Consider the following 24,829-nt stretch of genomic DNA (forward strand, 5'->3'; position numbering starts at 1 on the left):
CATGTTTACTGTGTATAAAAATATGCTCACTGTTTCATACATCGAATCTATATGGAGATATTTTTAATTTTAGTGAAGATACTTGATCTCTTAGTGGTCTTGTGATGACTCCGAGTTAATAACGTTCCCTGTATTGACACAACAAACAAAAATGCAATTAGGACTCCAGTTGAATCTTTTTCGAGGATTTGTTCTTCTCACAAGTGGAAGACTTGTTTTGAATGGAGGCACAGTTTGGAATTGGAGGTGGCAACATTTTTAACTAATGACAGAGACCCGATTTGTGACACCTATTTAAAAACAATTTCAAGTTCCCTTATACTCTGAATTCATTCAGAAAAATATGGAATTGATCCTTACCTAATTCTACTGTGCAATCCATGGGGTTTGTTGGAGTGTTTCAATCCACTCGGCAAACAGAGGACTTGGTCTTTAACTCAGCGTTAAATCATATGCCTTATCGCCTTATTTCTCCATAACTTCCTCGCTTATTTCTACACTACATTTCTTAGCTCTAGCTTTTTCTCTCAGCACTTCTCTCTGCGTTTTTTATGTCTCCGACTTCTTTCACTTAATACTTATCTCTACGTTTTTTTATATGGCTCCATATTCTTTCATAAGGTGTTGAATGCGTGCTCTTGTTTGCACAGCATTATCACCCTTTCCCTGAGCTTCAATCGGCTATGATGGTGAAATAAACATGATATAGAGATTTTGTAAATGTCTGAGTTAGAAACGCAATACATGGCTTTTGCAAATGGATTTGCTCATAGTTTTTAACTTATTTGACCATTTTATTATGTCGACTCACCCTCTGACCCGCGTTTTGTACCTCCCATGACTGTTTCCTCCTCGTGGTTGCATTATCTGGGCTCCAAGGTGTATAGGCTTGTAAAATCGCTGCCATACCGTATCAACTTCATTCATGGCCGCCTTCCTTATTCATATGCATGCCTTCATTATTTCATGTGCCTGCCTTCATTAGTTCATATCCCCACCTTTCCATTTGTTTGATTTCATTCCTTGCATATACCTTAGGCATATATCGTTTTCTTTTATAATCATGCATGTTTTAATATTGTGCTCCTTTGTCATACAATATGGTTTGTCATTTCATTACTTATTGCTTTAATTTTTTTTTTTGTAAAATGACCATAGGATAGGTCAATTTTAAAAATCAAATTATTATTATTATGACATTAAACTTTGTATAGTTTGTATAGGTCAACCATTTTTTTTTAAGGGGAAAAACATTGAGTCCTTATTTCTCAATAAAAAATGCTTATAAAATATGTAGGGATGGATAGGATTGTGTGATAATGAATATGTCATGATAGTTTGTAATGGATAGGATTATTGAGAGGATAGGATTATTGTATGGTAGGATTATTATGATGAAGGTAATGGAGTAGGACTAATGTGAAATGTAGAATGGTAATGTCATGGAATGCATATCAAGTTAAACTAGTTTTATCAATTTATAGAATTTTTTTCAAAAATCAAAGGTTCTAAGAGAATTTTTTTTTACACTTACTGTACTTGTACTTCCATAATAGCTTGATGTTAATACTAATTGATGATGTTCTTTGCTAGTTCGTCTTTAATTCTTGATGATGGTTCTTCAAAGATATTCTCTGATGGAATATAAACACTAGTATTTTCTTATTTATTTTTGCATCTGATATCGAGTCAGGTCCCTTCTGTTGAGTATTGATTGTTCAAGTCCCTCATGCAATGTTGATATCTTAGGTCCCTTCTGCAATACAACTACTTCAAACTATATGCATAGTTTTATTACGAATCTTCCCTCTTGCTTATTTTAAGACTTGTCCTCAAGTCCTAGAATGATGGAGGATGATTTCTACAAAATAAACTAATAAAAGGTAAAAGAAATTGGGGAATTCATATTGGCCAAACTAGTTGGTTTTCCAATATGAATTTGAGTTTGTATTGTGCCAGTTTCTTGGATTTTCACAACCAAACTCCTTTTTTTTTTTTAATTTTTCTGGAAATAAGGAAGCCATGTCACTATGTTGTTCCATTATTTCCATATTGCTATCTGTTGATATTCTTTTCAATATATATTCTTTATTGATAGGATTATTATAGATCTTAAGCCTATGTCCATTGACTATAAATGAAATTGCTTCTTCATCAATTGTTTTAATTTTAACTACTCCATTATAAAAAAATTCTTCTATGTCATCTGGCCCAAGCCAATGAGTTGTAAACTTTGCTTTGAAATACTTGAACTTGGAGTCAAAGAGTAATGCCCAGTCTCCTTTTTGAAAAGTTTTACTCTTAATAAATCAATCATGCCATTTAATTATTTGTTGTTGCAGTAGTGATGTGTGTTCTACTGCTTTTTTTCTTATTTCATCTAATTCATTCCACTGTATGACTCTTTGTTGTTGTGCCTCTCTTAAATCCATTCCCAATTTTACTGGAAGTTTAAATGTTTTAATTTGAAATTTAGTGGGTAACAAAACTTCCTTACCATATACTAACTCATACGGACTGAATCCATTTGTATTCTTCCATGTAATTCCGTATGTCCACAGTGCATCCTTTAACTTTTCTAACCAATCCTTTCTATTCATCTTCACTGTTTTCGTCATAATATTCTCCAGAAATTTCTTTGTGGACTCTACTTGTCCATTTGCTTGAGGATGATACGAAGTAGATTTTCTGTGTTTAATTTTATACTTTTCTGTAAGATCCCAGACAAGTTTGGATTTGAACTGTGTTTCGTGATCTGTGACAATTTGTCTGGGGACTCCAAATCTAACAAAGATTTCCTCAAAAAGGAATGAAACCACTATGTCTTCTTTTTCTCTTGCTATCGCCTTTGCTTCTGCCCACTTGGTAACATAATTTGTACACACTAGAATGTACTTCTTTCCCTTTGAAGGTGAGTTAATTGGTCCCACAAATTCAAGAGCCCATTGTTCAAATGGCTCTATCAGTACCTATGGTTTTAATGGAATTTAATCTGATATTGTAGGTCTTCTTGTTCTTTGGCAGCTATCACATTTTTTAACATAGGCCTTTGAGTCCTAGAAGATGGTTTTCCAATAGTAGCCAAGTTTGAGTACCTTGTATGTTGTCTGCTTGTTTTCAAAATGGCTACCACATGGTTCGTCATGGCATGCTTTCAAAAATATAGAAAATTTTGTCTTTTCTAACACATTTTCTTATCAACAGATCATAACTAGTATAGAAGATGTCACCATTGACCCAACTATATCTAGCACTTTCTCTAATAATTTTTCTTTTCTATTTATTGGTGAAAAGGGATGGTAATGTTCCAGATGATAAATAGTTGGATATCTCTGCAAACCATGGGGTTTTAGTAGTAATAGAAAGTAAATGTTCATCTAGAAAATTGTCTGAAATAGGGATTTGATCACCAGGTCAATGAAGTCTTTACAGAAAATCGGCCACTTTATTATCTTTGCCTGGTCGATCTAGAAAACTAATATTAAATTCTTGCATTAATAACAACCATCTAGTAATTCTGCCATAAGTAATTTCTTTGTTCATTAAATATCTAATGGTTGAATGATATGTATGAATAAGTACTTGATAGCCTATTATATAATGCCCAAATTTGTTAACTGTATTCACTACAGCTAGCATTTCTTTTTCTATGACTGTGTAATCTAATTTTTCCGGTGTTAAATTTTTACTTATGAAGTATATGAAATAATTAAATTGATCTTCTTTTTGTCCAAGTGATGCTCTTATTGCTGTTTCAGATGCATCAGTGGAGATATGGAATGGAAATGACCAGTTTAGTCCACGAAGAATGGGAGCTATTGACAAATTATCCTTCAATTTTTGAAATTCATTTTTACAATCAATAGTCCGTTGAAATCCAATATATTTTGTGAGTAACTTAAATAAAGGCAGCTATTTTACTAAAATTTTCGATGAATATTCTATAATAGCCTGCATATCCTAAGAAACTCCTTACTTCTTTCTGAGTTGATGGTGACATTAAATTTACAATGACTTCTATTTTTGTTGGGTCCACCTTGATTTTGGAAGAAGAAATGTGGTGTCCCAACACTATCCCTTCAGTTAACATCATAAAAAATTTCTCATTGTTGAGGGATAGGTTTGTCTCTATGCATCTCTTTAAAACTTTTTCAAGATTCTTCAAACAATCATCAAATGTATTTTCGTATACAGTGAAATCATCCATATAAACTTCTACACATTCATGAATTAGATCAAAAAATATTGCAAGGACTACTCTTTGAAAAGTAGCAGGTGCATTACATAACCCAAAGGGAAAAACATTGTATGCATATGTTCCCCATGGACAAGTAAATGTTGTTTTATCTTGGTCCTCTAATGCTATCTTAATCTGATTGTATCCACTAAACCCATCAAGAAAAGAAAAGTATTTATTTCCAGCTAATGAATCTAGTACCTGGTCAATGAATGGTAGGGGAAGTGGTCTTTCAATGTGGCTTTATTCAGTTCCCTATAATCTACACATATTCTCCATTTTCCATTTTTCTTTGGTACCACAACTAGAGGTGAAACCCATTGATTATCTGAAATAGGATAGATGAATCCTACTTGTAACAGTTTTTGTAGTTCTTCTTTCACTATTTCTTTCATCATAGGATTCATTCTTCTTTGTGGTTGTCTTACTAGTGTTATATGATCATCAATATAGATATGGTGAATAAATGTTTTTGGATGAATTCCTTGCATGTATGTATAATCCTAGGCAAAATCTTTTGAATATTTTTGTAATAATGAAATTACTTGTTTTTCTTGTGATGATTCTAGATTATTACCAATATTTAAACTCTTTCCAAATTCAATTTCAATGATTTTTATTTGAGACTTGGTAATGGAATTAACATGAAAAATAATTTCAAATGAATTCTTCAATGATTGAATAGTACAATTTTCTTGAAATCATTGATTTAAAAGATTATTTGCAACTTCATATTGTGTTATTCTTAATTGTTCAGAAATATTAGGTTTTGAGATAAAAAGATCTATTAAACCCTCATATTCTTCCTCTTCTCTAAAATTGAAGGCTTGACTAATTCTTAAAATAGGCTAAGTGTTTTCTTGTTGATTGTCAAGCCATGATAATAGAGAAGGAGAGTGTGCAAGAGGATAGAGTGTAATATGTTTCCTTTCATCTCCATGTGCTATGATCATACTTCCTGATCTGCATCCAATGAAGGCATCTGCTGTGGCTAATCAAGGTCTGCCAAGAATTAAAGGATGACCTCCTAAATTTGTTTTTGGTTGAAATATCAAAAAGTCTATAAGATATTCCATGAATCCAAAGAAACAATGTGTCTTCTAATATTCCCTCTGGTATTACTTTAGATTTGTCTACTAGTTCTAAAACTGTAGTAGTAGGTCGAATATTAGGTAGTTTCAAATATTTCATAGTTTCTATTGTCATGACATTTATAGCTACTCCCAAATCTATTAGAGTATTTGGAACTAAAAAATCATTAATCGAAATAGTAACGATAGGTATCCAGGGATCAATATATTTTTCAATTGTGGTTTTTGCAGAAATGAGACTAGCTAATTGGCCAATGACTTGGATTGTGGGTGGATCTCTTTTCTTTTTACCAGTTTTCTTAATGCATAATTCCTTAATTGTTTTTGCATAGATTGGTATATCTTTTATAGCTTGCAGCAAAGGAATTTTGACGTAATAATTCTTTAATTCATCTAAAATATCGAATTCAAGAAGATAAATTGGAATTTTGTTTTTTAGCTCTACTAACCTCTCTGGATAGGGTGGTGTTTGAGTCATAATAGTTTTTTCTTTATGAATTTGATTTTCTAGATGAGCTTTTTTAGATTGTTCTCCTTGTTTAGTTTTTCTTCTATGATCAATGGAGAATCTTTGTGTAATACTTTCCCAGACTTTAAGTGGACATCTTGGATAGATAGGATAAAATATGTAGGAAAATATGTTACTTCTTCCACATTATAAGCTTATATTTCCATTTTGTTACTCATATTTGCTACAGGTTGAGCTGGTAATTTTATTGGTCTAGGTGGGGTTTGGTTAGAAGGCAGCTGAAGCTACTGTGATGGAGTTAATGCAGGATTTTGTTGTGGAAATGACATTGGTTGTGGATTTTGCTGGAATTGTTGATATTGAAATGGTTGTTGAGGATATTGATATTGTTGAGGATACATTTGTTGAGATGGCTAAGATGGATGAGTTCCATAACTATATCCTCACCAACCTTGTGCAGGTTGGTTTTGGTATTGTTGTGGAGGCCATACTTTCCATGGCATTGGAGCATTCCATGAATTTTGAGGAGGATACTGATAATTCTAGGGCGTTTGTTGAAAGAATTGTTGAGGAATCCTTGGTTGCCAAGGTCTCCTTGGATCCATATAGTAAAGAGAATCTATTCAATGTAATTTTTCTATTGGATTCATTTGCAATTCTTTAAGATTTGGACAATTGTTTGTTGAATGATTTTATGTACAAAGTTCATATACTTGAATATTATCCAAAGGACATTGTCATAAGAGATGCTTCTTCCTACACTTAGGACAAAAGATTGACATTGTTTGTTGTTCTTCTTCTTGTTTCTTATTTTCTTTTAACACATCAACTTGTGTTCATAAGGTACTCAAAATATTTGTTTTAAAGTTTTCTAACAGACTCTATATTTCTACTGTTGTTACTCCTCCTACTGTTGATTTAGAAGCTCTAGAAGTTATTTCTCTTTTTCCTTTTTTGGATATACCTCTAGAGTATTTTTGACATAATTCATCTATTTCATCAAATGGTATATATGAAATGTCTCCTTTACTCATTGCATTGAGAATATCAAGATATTCATCTTTTATTCCTTTAAGAATTGTTCTAATGGTATCTTGATTTAGAGAATGTTGTTTGGATTTTTGCAAGTTATACAAAAATTGTTCCAAGTACTCTCCAAACTGTCATCTTCTTTTTGAGACATTTGAAAAATATCTTCTTTTGAATCTCTAGGCCTGCAATAGGCTTGACATTTCTTCATAAACATTTTCTTCATGTCTTCCCAAGAAGTGATAGAGTGTTCTCGTAATCCCATAAACCATTCAAAGTAGCTGCTTTAAGAGTAGCAGGAAAAAGCCGAAGTTTATGAGTATCATCAATATAACCATGAGTTCTACATAAGATGTCAAATTCGAACATGAAGGAATCAAGATCTTCAAAAGATATTCCATGAAAATTTGGTAAAACTAGAGGAATATTATTCATTTTTACTTCTTCTCCCAGAATTGCTTAAGTATCTATAATTGGAAATCCAAAAGTAGTTTCTTCACCATTTTCTTCATATTCTCTTCTTTTATGATTATATTCTCTTCTAACATCTTCTTCTCTTTTTCTTTCTACTTCTCTCCTTGCCTCTTCTTCTCTTTGTCTTTTCCATTCTTTCTGTTGTCTTTCATATTGAAGCCTTTGTTCAAGAATGAGGATGGTAGATCCTCGCCCTTATTCTGTCATATCTTTTTCAGTAGTTTCGACTATTTCAATATCAATTTGAGATTAAACTTGTTGTTTGTTTTGCAAAAATAGGTTGATCTATTTGTTCAAGAATGGGCTGATCAATTTGTTTTCTTGTCTCTTTTTGTTTTCTTATGGAATATGTTCCTTCTTGTGCTTGTTTTTTCTTCACTTCATAAGCTAACAAGGTTTGTCTTTCTACAAGAGTTAAACTTTGTCCTGAACATTGTTTTTCCTCCAATTGTTCTGGAATTGGTCTTCCAACAATTGGTGTGGTAAGTTCTAATGGAGGTAGTCTTGCTTCTACTAATGGTTTAGTTGTTGGGGGGTTTTTCTTAATGTATATACCATTTTCATCTCTATATCTAGGCATAAAGAAACATAACTTAATTTATTTATTTTTTTTATCTTCCTATTTAACTTTAGCTAAGTATGCTTCCCCGGCAACGATGCCAAAATGTTTGGTCAATTTACCTTGCAAATAAAACAAGTATTTAATTATCAATCCGTGCTTGTAAGCTTGGAAGCATGTCCAAAATATAAGGATTTTAGTTGCATTCAATTTTAGAAGATGAAATATAAAGATTGATGGAAGTGCATATTACAAATATAAAATCTAACTTAATAGTTTTTTATTCAATATACAGTAAATGAGGAAAGAGGCTCCTAACTAAGGTGATCCAAGTTGTCCTTTCCTACAATATTACTTTCATGAGGAGAAAAAAATAACTGATTATCAATAGTTTACGATGCATAAAATGTAGAGAGAAGTGGATCCTAACTAACGAGGTCCAGATTGTCCTTCTTTACAATCTTATTTCATCATTATTACTATTTCATTGAAACTAGAATTCAGAAATAATTCAACAAGGAAATGAGAATGAATTTCAATTATAGCTCATAATCAAATAGAAGGAGAATTTAACTTGAATTCTTGGTTGTCCCTTCATATGCAGATTAGAATTGAATGAATATTCATGCAGTAATCAAAATAAATATTCATACATCTAAAGAAATTTGAAGCAAAAACTAGTTTATAAAAATTTAGCTAAATTAACCAAGAAGTGCACTTAGCTTGGTGTGGGGGCCCTCCACCCTTGCCTTGCACACTTGAAGGTATCTCAACTACAGAAAACTCAGTTACTTCACTCAAGCATGAACAAAAAATAAAATGACACAGATTCTTCAATTAACTTTCAGTCTTCAAAGAGTCTCAAAATTAGATTACATCAAATTCTACATGCATAAGCCTTCAATAGTCTTGGCTTAAATAGAGAAATAATAAACAAACTTGACTAAAATGTCTCTAATATTCCTATCTATCCTGGTCAAATCCATCCATTTAGTTCCACAAAATTTGGAAAATCCCAAGAAATACTAAATTTGGCCTATTTCCTAGGGATTTTTTGAACATCAAGTCATGTTTGACCAGAGTTGACCAGGCATGTTTTAGCTCGGTTTGACCGAACCAATAGGTACAAATCCATCCTTGGTTCCCAATATTTCCATATATATTCTCATCTCGTGCCCAAGTGTCCTACAAGTATGACTTCAATGGAGCCATTACAGGAATTTTTAGTTTTGTCCAAAAATACACTAAAAATCCATTTTTTGCGAAAATATCTAAAAATCGAAAAACATCATTTATATGCCTGAATATGCATAAATTGGTAAAAATGAGGTGTATATGGATGGTCTATGGTTGAAAATGATGGAAATTAGGTGTATTTTAATAAGCAAAATTTAATAGAAAATGAGGGTCAACACGCTTATCACATTTTTGCTAACTACTTGTGGTCCCTTACATGATGCGGATTAACCACTTTATTTATTAACTATGGCCCATTACATTATTGCATTATTCTCTTGGGTACCTCCCTCTATACCCCATAATATCCCCCCTAGGTATATTACATTCCACCTTATTTTGTTCTAAGAGAAGACTTTAACAAACTTTATTCTTCCAATCCTAATAAATCAACACTTCAACCACGAAAACTACGACAACTTCGACCACAACAACTACGAAAACTACGGCAGTTTCAACCATGGAAACTATGAGAACTTTAACCACGGTACCTTCAACCACGACAACTACGGCAGATTCGACTATGGCAACTAGGACAACTTCGACTACGGCAATTGTAACAGCTTCAACCACGGAAACTACAACATCTTCGATCACGGAAACTACAGTAGCTTTGACCACGGAAACTACGACAACTTATCTACTTCTATATTAAACCTATGGGAGACTATCTAACCTAAGAACAATTCCACAAAGTTGTCTTCCTTGCTTTTCTAGGTTGCGACTGCTTCTCTACCTCTTGTCTTGTCTCCACCAAAAAATATGAGCTTGAATGAATGAATTTAGGTTTATATTTATAGTGATTTAGTTTATAACTAAAGGGACACTTCTATTTGAAGTGAGACATATTTTTATGATTGAGTGTAGGTTGGCTCACTATTAGGAATACTTTCCTTAATTTAAAAATTCAATATCTCACAAACCATTGGGAGTTTCAAGGAAAATGAAGGTTCATTAGAAAGAGGAAAAAATCCTCTTTAAGATGGTCTAGGATCCATTTTGAAAGGATTCCTCCAAGGCATCCAAAATGATTTTTCTTTGTGATTGTCCTTAAAGTTTATGCATAAAACATTTGTGACAACATGAGGAATGTTTGGGACAACGTGGCTTTTCATTCTTTGGATTCTTCATTGTTATGAATGTCATCATAGGATCATAGATTTATTATGTAGGAGTGCAACATCCATGTAGCATGACACATCAAAAATGTCATCATATACTAGTGCACTCATAGTGCAACATCATTAGGAGAACTCCAAAATAGTCTTCCAACCATCAAATGATCTCAAACCATGTTATCAAGACCTCATCAAATGCCATTATCAAGTGTGGTCATTCATCAAGTCAAGAGTATGACATCATCAAATGTAGTCCTCCATATGTCATCAAGGGCTTCTAAATACTTGGCACTTGCACTTCTTAAGACCTCTTCCTTAGTGACTTGACATATTAATTGATGACATTCTTATCAAACAAGAGTTATGACATCATCATTTGGAACCAGGGATCTCAAGTATTGTTCATCTCGGCCAATGCCATATTGACATCAATGACAACCTTGATTAACAACATGTCCACTTAATATGTTGAATTTATAGTAATATGTCCAATTTTTAATACATAAAAGGATTGGTAAACATTTAAAAACTTAAAAGTAATAAAAATAATAAAAGTCAATTTGTTACATTGTAATTTGGTTTTTATTAATAAAATTATGAATAACTTTTTAGATAAAAGAAAATTATAATATATATGTTACAATAAAATATATAACTTATAAGTAGAAACAATAAGTTAAGATCCATTTTGCTTTATAAAACATAGTAATGATTATGGAACCATATTTAAATTTAATTAATAAGCACATCAAAGCATTAATACTTACAATATAACGATATGTTTTTCATAGATATTATTAACTTGTAAATAGGCTTTGTTACAATACCATGGGCCAATACCATGGCTCATCAATACAATATGCCCATAAACCATCTCCCATTTCACAATCAAAATATTTTATTTGAATTTAATTTTATAACAATTTTTTTATTAAAATTAAAAGAAAAAAATATATAATTAATTTTGAGATATATTTACACCTAAATAGTAGGTGTAAATTAAGATTCATTTTACCATATGAATTAAAATAATAATTTTATAACCATATTTAAATTTCATCAATAGGGACATAAAAACTTAATACTCAAAATATAACAAGATATTTAACCATGTATATTCACCCCCATTTTACCATAGATATTATTAACCATACCATACAATGGGACAATATGATGGCCCATCAATACCACATGCGCATAAACCTCTTTTATTTTTAACCATGGATACTCACCCCACTTTACCACGGATATTATTAACGATACCATACCATGGGCCAATACCATGGCTATCAATACCACATGCCAAAAGACTAACTATAATTTCATAATCAAAATATTTTGTAAATATGTATGTTTTTTAATTTAATTTTATTACATTTTAGGGCCAGAGATCTTCATCCCAGTATGGAAGAGATGTTGTAATGTCATGTTATACAACTTGAGTGGGCCTAATGGTTAAGAGTATGTGTTTCCTCCTAAGATGTCACAAGTTCAAAACTAGAGGGGGGTAGAGTATGTATGCCTTCGTAGACTTAATAGTCAAATCACAACCAACCTAGATCCATCTTAACTCCAGAATGGATATTATTATTATTATTATTATTATTATTTATGTTATCTAAAGACTTTGAGCTAATCAAATTACCTAGATCCATCTTAACTCCAGAATGGATATTATTATTATTATTATTATTATTTATGTTATCTAAAGACTTTGAACCAATCAAATTACACCTTGATAGATCTTAATTAAAAATGATATTCATAATTATATGATAATCCCTTAATAAATGATTAGTGGAATCTTAAATGCCCCTCAAACTAATATCAACAAATGATATTCATAATTATATGATAATCCATTAATAAATGATTAGTGGAATCTTAAATGCTCCTCAAACTAATATCAACAAATTTGTGTAGACTAATCAAATTACACCTTGATAGATCCGGAATTAAAATAGATCTACAATGACATCTTAATTAAAAATGATATTCATAATTATATGATAATCCCTTAATAAATGATTAGTGAAATCTTAAATGCCCCTCAAACTAATATCAACAAATGATATTCATAATTATATGATAATCCCTTAATAAATGATTAGTGGAATCTTAAATGCTCCTCAAACTAATATCAACAAATTTGTGTAGACTATCAACAAATGATATTCATAATTATATGACAATCCCTTAATACATGATTAGTAGAATCTTAAATGCTCCTCAAACTAATATCAACAAATTTGTGTAGACTCTGTCCAAGCCGTGTTTTTGGAGGATGACTATATTTACTATGATTTAGATCCAAACAAGATTGAAGATTGAATTCGGATATTCCAGAGTGTTCATCATTCTTATTTGTCGACGTTTCGAGCCTAGACCAAGACTCATCATCAGGACTGATATACAGAGAAGAGAAAAGCCAGTGATAAATATGGTGAAGGAGGGTTGTTGAGTTGATAAGCAGACCTTTTAAAAATTTTGTCCTATTTTTATTTTTATTTATAATTATTAATTAATTTATATATATGTTTTACAATTCTTTTTTATTTAATTTTCATATTTGTATTAATTTTATTTTTATTTTTATAATTGTATTAATTTTATTAATTTTATTTATTTAATATATACTTAATTAAATAATTATTATTGTTATTGATTTTCTTTTCTTAATGTCAATAATGTTTAATTTTATAAATATTTATTTATTTATAAATTTATTTTATTTTATTTTATATATTTTTTATGCGAGATTAGTTTTATATTGTAATATATTTAATCAGTATAATTAATTTTAAAAGATATATATATATATATATATATATATATATATATATATATATATATATATATATATATATTTGTTTATTTTATTTTATGTAGCAAACACTCACAAGCTAGCCAAAATTCTCAGAAAGAAAGATGTCAAAACCTCATTCAAACCTCTGTCTACTATTAAACAAAGAATGAAATCAGTAAAAGACAGCCAAGAGCAGCTACAACAAAAAGGTGTTTATATCATTAGCTGCTCTTGTGGTGAACAATATATAGGGGAAACCGGCAGGTCAGTGAGGATTAGGCTTAAGGAGCATAGTGCAGATATCCGTAAAGAAAGAATGTGCTCTTCAGCTTTAGCTGAGCATGTAGGTAAAACTAACCATCATATGTGCCATGAAGACACTAAGGTCATTGCGAATGAAAAACACCATTTCAAGCGGAAAGTTTGTGAGGCTATTGAAATCATTAGACACCCTCGTAACCTTAATAGAGATGGAGGCTTGGAAATTAGTAAAAATTGGAACCCTCTGCTTACCCCCATTGAATAAGTTATCCCCTCCAATTTTGAAAATCAAACCTAATCCTTCAGCTTTAAGCTCTTAAGAAAAATTATAGCTTTTAAGCTTCTAGTTATAATTAAATATACCAATATAAATCTACTCTCATGTTTAATTTTAAACTAATAGTTGAAATAATAAATAAAAATAAAATTAAATAATTAATTAATTAACTAATTAATTTTATTTATTAATTTAAATTAAATAATTGAAATAAAAATAAATAAAAAATAATAAAAATAAAATTAATTAAAATAAATAAAACATATATATAGCTTTTAAATTAAATATAGTAATTAAATATATTAAATAAAAATATAATTAAATTAATTAAATTATAAAATTAAAGAAAACAAATATATATATATATATATATATATATATATATTATATATATATATATATATATATAACTTATATTAAATATATAGATAAAAATAAAATAAAATAAACATATATATATGTAGCTTTTAAAATTAATTATACTGATTAAATATATTTCAATTATTAATTTAAAGTAATAATTGAAATAAAAAAACAAATAAAATTAATTAATTAATTAATTAATAAAAATAAGAATTAAATAAGATTAGCACAATTATAAAATTAATTAAAATAAGTTAAACATATATATATAACTTTTAAAATTGAATATAGTAATTAAATATATTAAATAATAAATAGAATTAATTAAATTATAAAATTAAAGAAAACCAATATTAATATATATATATAGATATATAACTTATATTAATTATATAAATAAAAATAAACATATATATATATGGCTTTTAAAATTAATTATATTGATTAAATATATTACAATATAAAACTAATCTCACATAAAACATATATAAAATAAAATAGAATAAAATAAATTTATAAATAAATAAATATTTATAAAATTAAACATTATTGACATTAAGAAAAGAAAATCAATAACAATAATAATTATTTAATTAAGTATATATTAAATAAATAAAATTAATACAATTATAAAAATAAAAATAAAATTAATACAAATATGAAAATTAAATAAAAAGAATGGTAAAACATATATATAAATTAATTAATAATTATAAATAAAAATAAAAATAGGACAAAATTTTTAAAAGGTCCGCTTATCAACTCAACAGCCCTCCTTCACCATATTTATCAATGGCTTTTCTCTTCTCTGTGTATCAGTCCTGATGATGAGTCTTGGTCTAGGCTCGAAACGTCGACAAATAAGAATGATGAACACTGTGGAATATCCGAATTCAATCTCTCAGAAACCACTCCACAGAAATCTACAAACCAATATCGTTACCCTGTACGGAGGGGACACATGGAAAGAGATACGTGATCTCGAAAAAACAAGGGTTAAAATACAGAGAAAGGAAGCAGATCTATATTTCCTCAAGCAATGTCGCGATTCTAATCTTACCCCTACATTTGCCTGCATAAAACACAGGTTACACAACCAGAGAAACCACAAAATATTTGAGCGACTCAGTAAATCCCTAGTTCGCATAGAAATTCGCAGAACCAGAATCTCTTTGTGGAAATTATCCACAGCAGCCTTCAACACCCACCTAAAACTAGCAACAGCAATCAAAGCAGACCTCTGGAAAATCATAGATGCCTCCGCAGCTCTAAAGGCCAGCAAAGAAAGACAGGTAGCTGAGTCGAGACACATGAAAAAACTCCATAAATTACAGCAACGATGGATCATGGAAAATTACGGTCAGCAACTTAGAACTTCTATTGAAATGGCGAATGAAGACAGATCTAAACTGCAGATCCATGAACCTGAAGACGCAGCAACTAGCTCATTGAACGCAGCAGAGAGCATCCCTAATCCTGAAGACACAGCAACCGACGCAGCAACTAAGGCAGCCAGCTCTTTGAACGCAGCAGATCCCAGGTACGCATCCAATGACACAGCATCTGAGGTAGCCAGCTCATTGAACGCAGCAGAGAGCATCCCTAAACCTGAAGACACAGCAACCGACGCAGCAACTGAGGCAGCCAGCTCATTGAACGCAGCAGATCCCAGGTACGCATCTAATGACTTAATATTTCATAATAATCTAGATTTTAACAGCGCAGAGCTAAAGAATAATCCGGTACTTAATAATGTGGGTTATAAAAGTACGAAGAGTAATAACAATAAAAGCAGTAGTAATACTGCAAAGAAGACTGGCCATATCGATAAGAATAGCCCCTCAGTAAACCATGAAATAAAAACCAGCACCATAGTTGAAAGCATAGATGCTAAAACGATTAACAAAAAAGTAGTTAATATCTCAACTTATGAACTAAAGAAAGAAGAAGCTGAGGTCTTGGAAAAAGGTCTTAATTTCGCCTTAACCCCTAACAGAATCCCTATTGAAGAAATTATTTGCAGCTTAGAGGATGGGATCAAGACTCTCAGTGATAAAGACAAAGAACTCATTAGGCAGGAGTGTGCCGTCATCTTAAGGAAAGCTAAACCACCTAAAAGAAACCTAAATCCTGAACAACTCAAGGCCATAAGAAGTCTAAGAAATAATAATGACATTGTCATTCTTAAAGCCGACAAGGGTGGCGCCACGGTTATTATGAATTATGAGGATTATGTAAACAAGATGAAAGACCACTTATATAATAGTGGGAGCTACAGAAAGTTAGAGAAAAACCCTATCTCCAAAATTACAAGATTAGTAAAGAAAGCCATTAAAGAAACCAATCTAGACGATAAAATAAAAAAACGCCTCACCCCAGATTGTGAAATCACGCCCCGTATTTATGGTGCCCCTAAAGTACATAAAAAAGAGGTTCCCTTAAGACCTATAGTCAACACTATAGGATCTCCCACTTATGAATTAGCAAAATATGTCGCAAGCATTTTAGCGCCGCTTGTTGGCAAAACCAGCTCGTACATTAAAGATTCCAATCAATTTGTAAATTTCATTAAAAATACAAAATTGGACCCAGAAGATAAGATGGTCAGTTTTGACGTAGTCCAGCTCTTCACCAAGATCCCCCTAGATGAAGCTATACAAGTGGTTAAAGAAGTGGCAGACCCCCAAACTGCTAAGTTAGCTGAAGTCTGTCTTCGCTCCACCTTCTTCACCTTCCAGGGTGAGATATTTGAACAAACGTCGGGTGTTGCTATGGGATCTCCTCTTTCACCTATCGTAGCTAACCTCTTCATGGAAAAATTTGAGAAGAATGCTCTTGATTCATACCCATTAAAACCTAAGTTCTGGGTCAGGTTTGTGGATGACACCAGTGTCAATTGGCCTCATGGTGATAATGAACTCAAAAACTTTTTGAACCATCTCAATAGCATATCTAATGACATCAAGTTCACTATGGAGATGGAGGAGAATAATTGCATACCATTCCTGGACATTCTCCTCATAAGGAACAAGGATGGCTCCATAGGTCATAAAGTATTCAGAAAAAAGGCGCATACCGATAACTACCTCCATGCTGATTCACATCACCACCCAGCCCAAAAGATGGGGGTGCTGCAGACCCTCTTCACTAGAGCTTGTAGAATCTCTGACGAAAACCACGCCGAGGAAGAGATTACATACTTAAAAAGAACTTTTGCCAACTTAGGGTACAATAATAAGAGCATCTTCAAAGCCATTCAAAAGGCCAAGTCAGGTAACAATACAAGCAAATCAATAAACCCCATGACTTCTAATGCCTACCTCCCATACATTCAAGGAGTCACTGACAAGCTAGCCAAAATTCTCAGAAAGAAAGATGTCAAAACCTCATTCAAACCTTTGTCTACTATTAAACAAAGAATGAAATCAGTAAAAGACAGCCAAGAACAGCTACAACAAAAAGGTGTTTATATCATTAGCTGCTCTTGTGGTGAACAATATATAGGGGAAACCGACAGGTCAGTGAGGATTAGGCTTAAGGAACATAGTGCAGATATCCGTAAAGAAAGAATGCGCTCTTCAGCTTTAGCTGAGCATGTAGGTAAAACTAACCATCATATATGCCTCGAAGACACTAAGGTCATTGCGAATGAAAAACACCATTTCAAGCGGAAAGTTCGTGAGGCTATTGAAATCATTAAACACCCTCGTAACCTTAATAGAGATGGAGGCTTGGAAATTAGTAAAAATTGGAACCCTCTGCTTACCCCCATTGAATAAGTTATCCCCTCCAATTTTGAAAATCAAACCTAATCCTTCAGCTTCAAGCTCTTAAGAAAAATTATAGCTTTTAAGGTTAGTTATAATTAAATATAACAATATAAATCTACTCTCACATGTTTAATTTTAAACTAATAGTTGAAATAATAAATAAAAAAATAAATAAAAATAAAATAAATTAATTAATTAATTAACTAATTAATTTTATTTATTAATTTAAATTAAATAATTGAAATAAAAATAAAATAAATTAATTAACTAATTAATAAAAATAAGAATTAAATAATATTAGCACAATTATAAAATTAATTAAAATAAATAAAACATATGATGATGATGATGATGATGGTTAACGTCCACTGAGACCAAATAATGATCTATCGGACCTAAAAAGACAAATTATTTATTTTGATTTAAGATTTTATTCCTATGCTCAAAAAGCTTGGAGAGAAGCCTCCCGAGTTCACTATAATTTTGGCATTGTAAAAGGCTAGGAAGGTCAGTATTGTAACAAAGGTTGTGAAATTGAGATCTAATGTGGTTGTATGCAGGGCACTCTAAGAGGAAGTGGTTTTCATCCTCGATGCTCCTACTCTCACAAATATGGCAGATCCTTTCTATCCATGGCGTTTTAGGAACTGTCCAACGGCCGGTTTCACTATGGAGCTCATGAGAGTTCTTTCTAATCTTTGCTATATTAATTTTCTTCTTTGAGCTGGTTTCATAACATTTGGTATTAGAGCTTTGGATTCTAGGGTTTCGCTGCTCCAAACAGGTCATCGTGGCATTTTCGCTATAACTTTTTTTCTGTGACTTGTCAGAAGTCGCAAAAAAAACCCATTTGATAAAAATTGGCGCTGAACCTCGGGTCTGAATTTCAGATCTTTTCGCATGATATTGTCAGAGATATGATCTGAGGAAGTTGGCCTTTTTGCAGACTCCTGAATTACATTCAAAACAGGTGACCTGGGGAAAATCGTCATAACTCTCTCTCTGAGTATCAGATTGAAATTTCGTAAAAAGGTACAGAAAGAGGACGGACTGTAGCTTCTTTTGTGTGTGTTTCAGATTCAAAGGTTGAAACAGTGACTCGTGGAACGTCGTACAAGTTCACTCTACTGAACTAGTCTATAATCAGGTCATCCTGGGAGATTGTGCATAACTCTTTCTTGGAGAATCCAATTTGGATCAGACTGGTGGCATTGGAAAGAGGACACAGAGGGCTACTACAAGTAACAATTTCAGAACTTAAAGATCCGAAAGTACAGAGTTACAGTCGTTTCAAGGTAGAGCTCCTAAAATCAAGATAAAGCAAGATGAGGAAGTTTGATGGCAAGGATCCGGTAAATTGGATACTTCAGATGGAGCAATATTTTGATATACATGGTGTACAACTGTTGCAAAAGGTATGTATTGCATCTTCATATTTAGAACCAGATCAATTTTTATGGTACAAAGGGCTTTGTTCTCGTAAACAACTTGTTACGTGGTCAATTTTCACGGAGGAAATGCTAGCACATTATGAGGATACAAAGAGCAACACCTTCTTTAGAGCAACACCACAACAATTGGAAAGAGTGAAAGGGCTTTGTGACATAGTGGAAAACAAAATTATGGAAACCAGGAAGTGTACCCCTCACAACTATAAATATGGAAGTGTTGTTTCTCCTAGCCTTCCACAACCTACAAGGGTTACACCACAACAATTGGAAGAAAAAAGAGAAAAGGGCTTCGTTACAATTGTGATAGCAAATGCACTAAAGGTCATAAGTGTGCTGAGAAGAAATTATTTTACATAGAATATGAAGAGGAGGAAGAAAAGGATCAAGAAACAACAAAAGAAGAAGATATACGCCAGGACCCCACCCCAGAGAAAGAAGAAATGAATCAAACCATATCTTGTAAAGCATTGGCAAGAATTACCACTCCTCAAACTCTCAAGATAGAAGGACATATCAAGAAGAAAAAGGTGCAAGAAGTGAAAGATCACATCGAGAAAGAAGAAATGAATCCAACCATATCTTGTAATTCAATGGACGAAATTACCACTCCTCAAACTATCAAGATAGAAGGACACATCAAGAAGAAAAATGTTCAAGAAGTGAAAGATCACATCAAGCATCAAGAAATGAATCCAACCATATCTTGTAAAGGACTGGAAGAAATTACCACTCCTCAAAAGATAGAAGGACATATCAAGAAGAAAAAGGTTCAAGCAGAGAAAGATCACATCGAGCATCAACAACAAGTTCTCCAACTTTTAAAGGATAACGCCACTTCGGTGCAAAATCAAACAAAACAACAGGTAGATCAACATCGTAGTGAAAAATGTTTTGATGTAGGTGATTGGGTATTTTTACTGCTACATCTCAAGCAAGCTATTTATGAGAAGGAAATGTTGGCAATACTACATGCACTTAAAAAATGGCGACCTTACCGAATGGGAAGAATCTTCAAGGATGAGGATGTGGAAGCATTGTTTTGTGCTATTTATATTATCCAACCAGATTGGATAAACGAAGCAAGGGATGAATGGAAGAAGGACGAAGAAGTATGGCCACTTATTCAAAAGTTGCAAAAGATCCCAATTCAAGCAATATTGCCAGAAATTGAAGATGAAGGAAAAATCATATTGGAACCTGGAGCAGTCACAGGAACAAGAACCCGATAGCTACGAAATCGATCAATTTCAGAGTATCTCATCAAGTGGAAGAACTTACCCGCTGAATATTCCACATGGGAGGACAATAATTTTATACAGAAGCATCAAGAACTACTCAAGCGTTGAGGACAACGCTTTTTGAAGGAGAGGGGCATGTTAGGCCCCTATACTACTAGTGTAACCCCTTATTATTATTAGTATAACCCACTTATTATATTGATGTACCCATGTAGTGCCCATATTGTTACTATTGTGCCCCATAGAAGCCCACTATTGTTATTATTATGCCCTTACATTATTATTGTTATGGCGGCTCTGATTATGTTATAACCCCTTAGACTCCTATATATAGAAAGGAGGTCTTTTCATTTGTATCATCCAAGAATTGTTCATTTATGTAATGTAAAGGAGGTTGCCCCTCGAAGAGGCTGAATTCTAAGGCATTGATCTATCTTTTCTATCTTTTTTTGAGCTGGTTTCATAACATTTGGTGTATATATAGCTTTTAAATTGAATATAGTAATTAAATATATTAAATAAAAATATAATTAAATTAATTAAATTATAAATTAAAGAAAACAAATATTAATATATATATATCTATATATATCTATATATATATATATATATATATATATATATATATATTGATATATAACTTATATTAAATATATAGATAAAAATAAAATAAAATAAACAAATATAAATATATATATATATATATGTAGCTTTTAAAATTAATTATACTGATTAAATATATTTCAATTATTAATTTAAAGTAATAATTGAAATAAAAAAACTAATAAAATAAATAAAATTAAAATTAATTAATTAATTAATTAACTAATTAATAAAAATAAGAATTAAATAAGATTAACACAATTATAAAATTAATTAAAATAAATTAAACATATATATATATATATATATATAACTTTTAAAATTGAATATAATAATTAAATATATTAAATAATAAATAGAATTAATTAAATTATAAAATTAAAGAAAACCAATATTAATATATATATATAGATATATAATTCATATTAATTATATAAATAAAAATAAAATAAAATAAGCAAATATATATATATATATGTGGCTTTTAAAATTAATTATACTGATTAAATATATTACAATATAAAACTAATCTCACATAAAAAAATATATAAAACAAAATAAAATAAAATAAATTTATAAATAAATAAATATTTATAAAATTAAACATTATTGACATTAGAAAAGAAAATCAATAACAATAATAATTATTTAATTACGTATATATTAAATAAATAAAATTAATACAATTATAAAAATAAAAATAAAATTAATACAAATATGAAAATTAAATAAAAAAGAATTGTAAAACATATATATAAATTAATTAATAATTATAAATAAAAATAAAAATAGGACAAAAATTTTAAAAGGTCGGCTTATCAACTCAACAACCCTCCTTCACCATATTTATCACTGGCTTTTCTCTTCTCTGTATATCAGTCCTGATGATGAGTCTTGGTCTAGGCTCGAAACGTCGACAAATAAGAATGATGAACACTGTGGAATATCCGAATTCAATCTCTCAGAAAACACTCCACAGAAATCTACAAACCAATAAGATTGAAAATAAAAGTTCCCCATAGGAGAAGTAAGCATATAATAATATCATATTTTTAAATATTATATATTTTGAGCAACTTCTATTTAGAAAAGACAATTTAAAAATATTTATAATTTTAATGCATTTTTTACCTATAAATATGAATAATTTATTAGTTTTTTTTGTTGTTACACTGAGATATTATTTTGAATACTTTTAGTATATGATTTATAATGATTTGGTAAGATTTTATTGAGAGATTTGGAAATAGATCTTATTTATTGTGTATTTTTATGAAGAATTGTAATACAGTCATCACTTGTGTAAATTTAATATGTTTTTATAATGAATTAGTAAGTTTGTTTCAGTGTTGAAATTAGCTATTATATTTATTGTATGGTGTTTGCTATTATATTTATTGTATGGTGTTTACATGACTTTTGAGGAAGCTATTATTTTAATTTTAACGTGTTTTATAATAATTTAGTAATATTTGTATATTTGGTAATAATAATAATAATAAAAAAAAAATTTAATATTAAGGAAAAAAATATATATATAATTTCTATAGTATGGAGAGTTTTATATATCAATGGTAATATAATTATGCTTTAAGGCGTTCTTTTTGGAAGAACTCCTCCAACTTCCACTATGTATTCTTGTGCATTGTCAGACCCAATGTTAGACGATTGAATGTTTTTCCACCATTAGATCCCATTGCTTTAACCGTCAATTGTATCTTGATTTGTGCAACCATTCACCTTATTCATCTTTATTACAACCCATAAACATATTGCAAGTAATTGCATGACCTTTCCCTCATTCAGATCCATGACCAACATGCTTCCTGTATTATTGGTAGTCCTACCTGTATTGTTCATTGCAGTGTTCCGTCATGTAGGAAGTGCTTCTACAACTACAGAGGCAATACTCCCGGTTCTCATATTTCCAAATTTTCGGTAAGTAATTTCTTCTTCTTTTATGCATCACTCTTTATTTCATAATGTTATATCGAAATCTAGGATTTTATTTTCATTATTTTAATTATTATTGTTTTACTTCATTTTTTTGGTTTATTAACTCCTATCATATATATACGTGTATACACTCTCTCATACTTTAGAGAATAGGGGAGTCGAGATTTCAGAAAAAGAATATGTGAAATGGAAATTTGACCAGGGATCCATGACCAATGTACTACCTTTATTGTTCATAATCCTACCTGTATTGTTCACTCCAGTGTTCCTTCATGTAGGAAGTGCTTCTGTAACTCCAAAGGAAATGCTACTGGTTCTCGTATTATAAATTTTCTGGAAAGAAATTTCTTCTTCTTTTATGGGTCATTCTTTATTTGATAATGTTATATCAAAATCTAGGTTTTTATTTTCAATTTTTTAATTATTATTGTTTTACTTCATTTTTTTGGATTAGTAATGTCTGTCATATATACATGTCCATGACTAACATACTGTATGTATTGTTCATAATCCCAACCGTATTGTTCGTTGCAGTGTTCCCTCTTGTAGGAAGTGCTTCTGTAACTCGAGGTTCTCATATTGTCGATTTTCTATTAAGAAATTTCTTCTTCTTTTATAGGTCACTCTTTATTTGATAATGTTATATCAAAATATGGGATTTTATTTTAATTCTTTTAATTTTTATTGTTTTACCTCAAATTTTTTGGTTAATTAATGCCTGTAATATATATGTGTATACACCCTCTCGTACTCTAGAGAAGAAGGGACTATGGAGATCTTAGAAAAAATGAAGGCCATAGCATGTCCATTTAATTAAAATGCAAGAAATTATAACCAAATCAACCTCCAGTCAAAGGCTTTGTCGAGCATCCAGGAGAGTTTATATGGAACACTAGTTGACCACACTACACAAACAAGTTGTTTGGTGTGGGATCCCCCAATGGCAATTTTTGGGCTTAGAGCCCAGATTTTGGTCCAATTTTGTAATTCCAATGTAAAGACTCCGCATTCTGTGGGCGCGGAGCGCGTAGTTGTTAAAGAGTCATAGGGTTTTCTGCCCTTATTTTGATAATGTAATGTCAGCTATAGAATATCTACTGGTTTGCGGACCATGGGATTGTATAAATATATTGAAGTTCTAAGTAGTTAAGGGATCTAAGGATAATACACAATGTCGAAGTAATGCTGATGTATGCAAGATAGCTCTGAAGTGTAAGTCTAAGTTTTGGGTCGTAGCATAGGTAGAGACTCTGCAGCTGAGTGCGCAGAGGCCTAGTAGTCTGCAACTAAGTGCGCAGACCCCTGTAGCTGAGTGCGCAAGGCGAGTCGAGTCTGTAATCATATGGAAATATTAACAAAGAGAAGTTTCTATCATTTCTGCATCTTTATTTCCTGTTTATGCATCTGTTATATTGGATATGAATTTCACTTCTAATTCTTATATGATACGCGAATGTGTATAACTGTATTGGTTAAGTGAGCACAAGTAAGAACATATGTTTATACAAAGCTAACTAAGATCTGTTAATAAGCTAATCAAGATACTTAGCGTAGTTTGGAGAAATATCACAGTTCATTGCCCTAGCGGTGTGAAAGCATCTCAGCCCCTGGTTAGGGCTACGCGGAAGCCAATTACAACATTTTGTGAAGGTATAAAAGGGTAGAACAGAGCGCGAAGAAACCTGCACGAAGGAAAGTATAGTTGGAATAAACTGACATCACAACCATCTCAAGGGTGCAGAAACTTCGTTCCAGCCCCCCCCATATTGCTTCGGGTGAGACTTCAGTCTACGCTCCGTGGGCTGATGCCAAAAGGGCCAGTAGTATAGGGATTTTTTTGGCTAATTAACGCTGAACCTGGGTTAGGCCCCCTCAAGCCAACACAAGCCCA

General features: G+C 31.2%; 1 protein-coding gene across 1 annotated transcript; it reads left to right on the forward strand.

Annotated features, from left to right (window-relative positions):
- The first annotated feature begins 15,305 nt into the window (after nucleotides 1-15,305).
- LOC149172026 (uncharacterized) lies at nucleotides 15,306-17,699 on the forward strand. The gene has a single exon (XM_089426173.1). It carries the CDS (start codon nucleotides 15,306-15,308, stop codon nucleotides 17,697-17,699), a length of 2,394 nt encoding a protein of 797 aa, XP_089282299.1.
- Nucleotides 17,700-24,829: the final 7,130 nt, after the last annotated feature.

The sequence above is a fragment of the Pinus tabuliformis genome, chromosome 4_2, assembly GCF_031772625.1.
Source record: "Pinus tabuliformis cultivar Carrire ecotype Pingquan chromosome 4_2, CPIR1, whole genome shotgun sequence".
NCBI lineage: Eukaryota > Viridiplantae > Streptophyta > Pinopsida > Pinales > Pinaceae > Pinus > Pinus tabuliformis.

What these genes read in the sequence shown, in the direction of transcription:
- LOC149172026 (XM_089426173.1), top strand. Translation starts at nt 15,306, where the DNA reads ATGGCGAATGAAGACAGATCTAAACTGCAGATCCATGAACCTGAAGAC.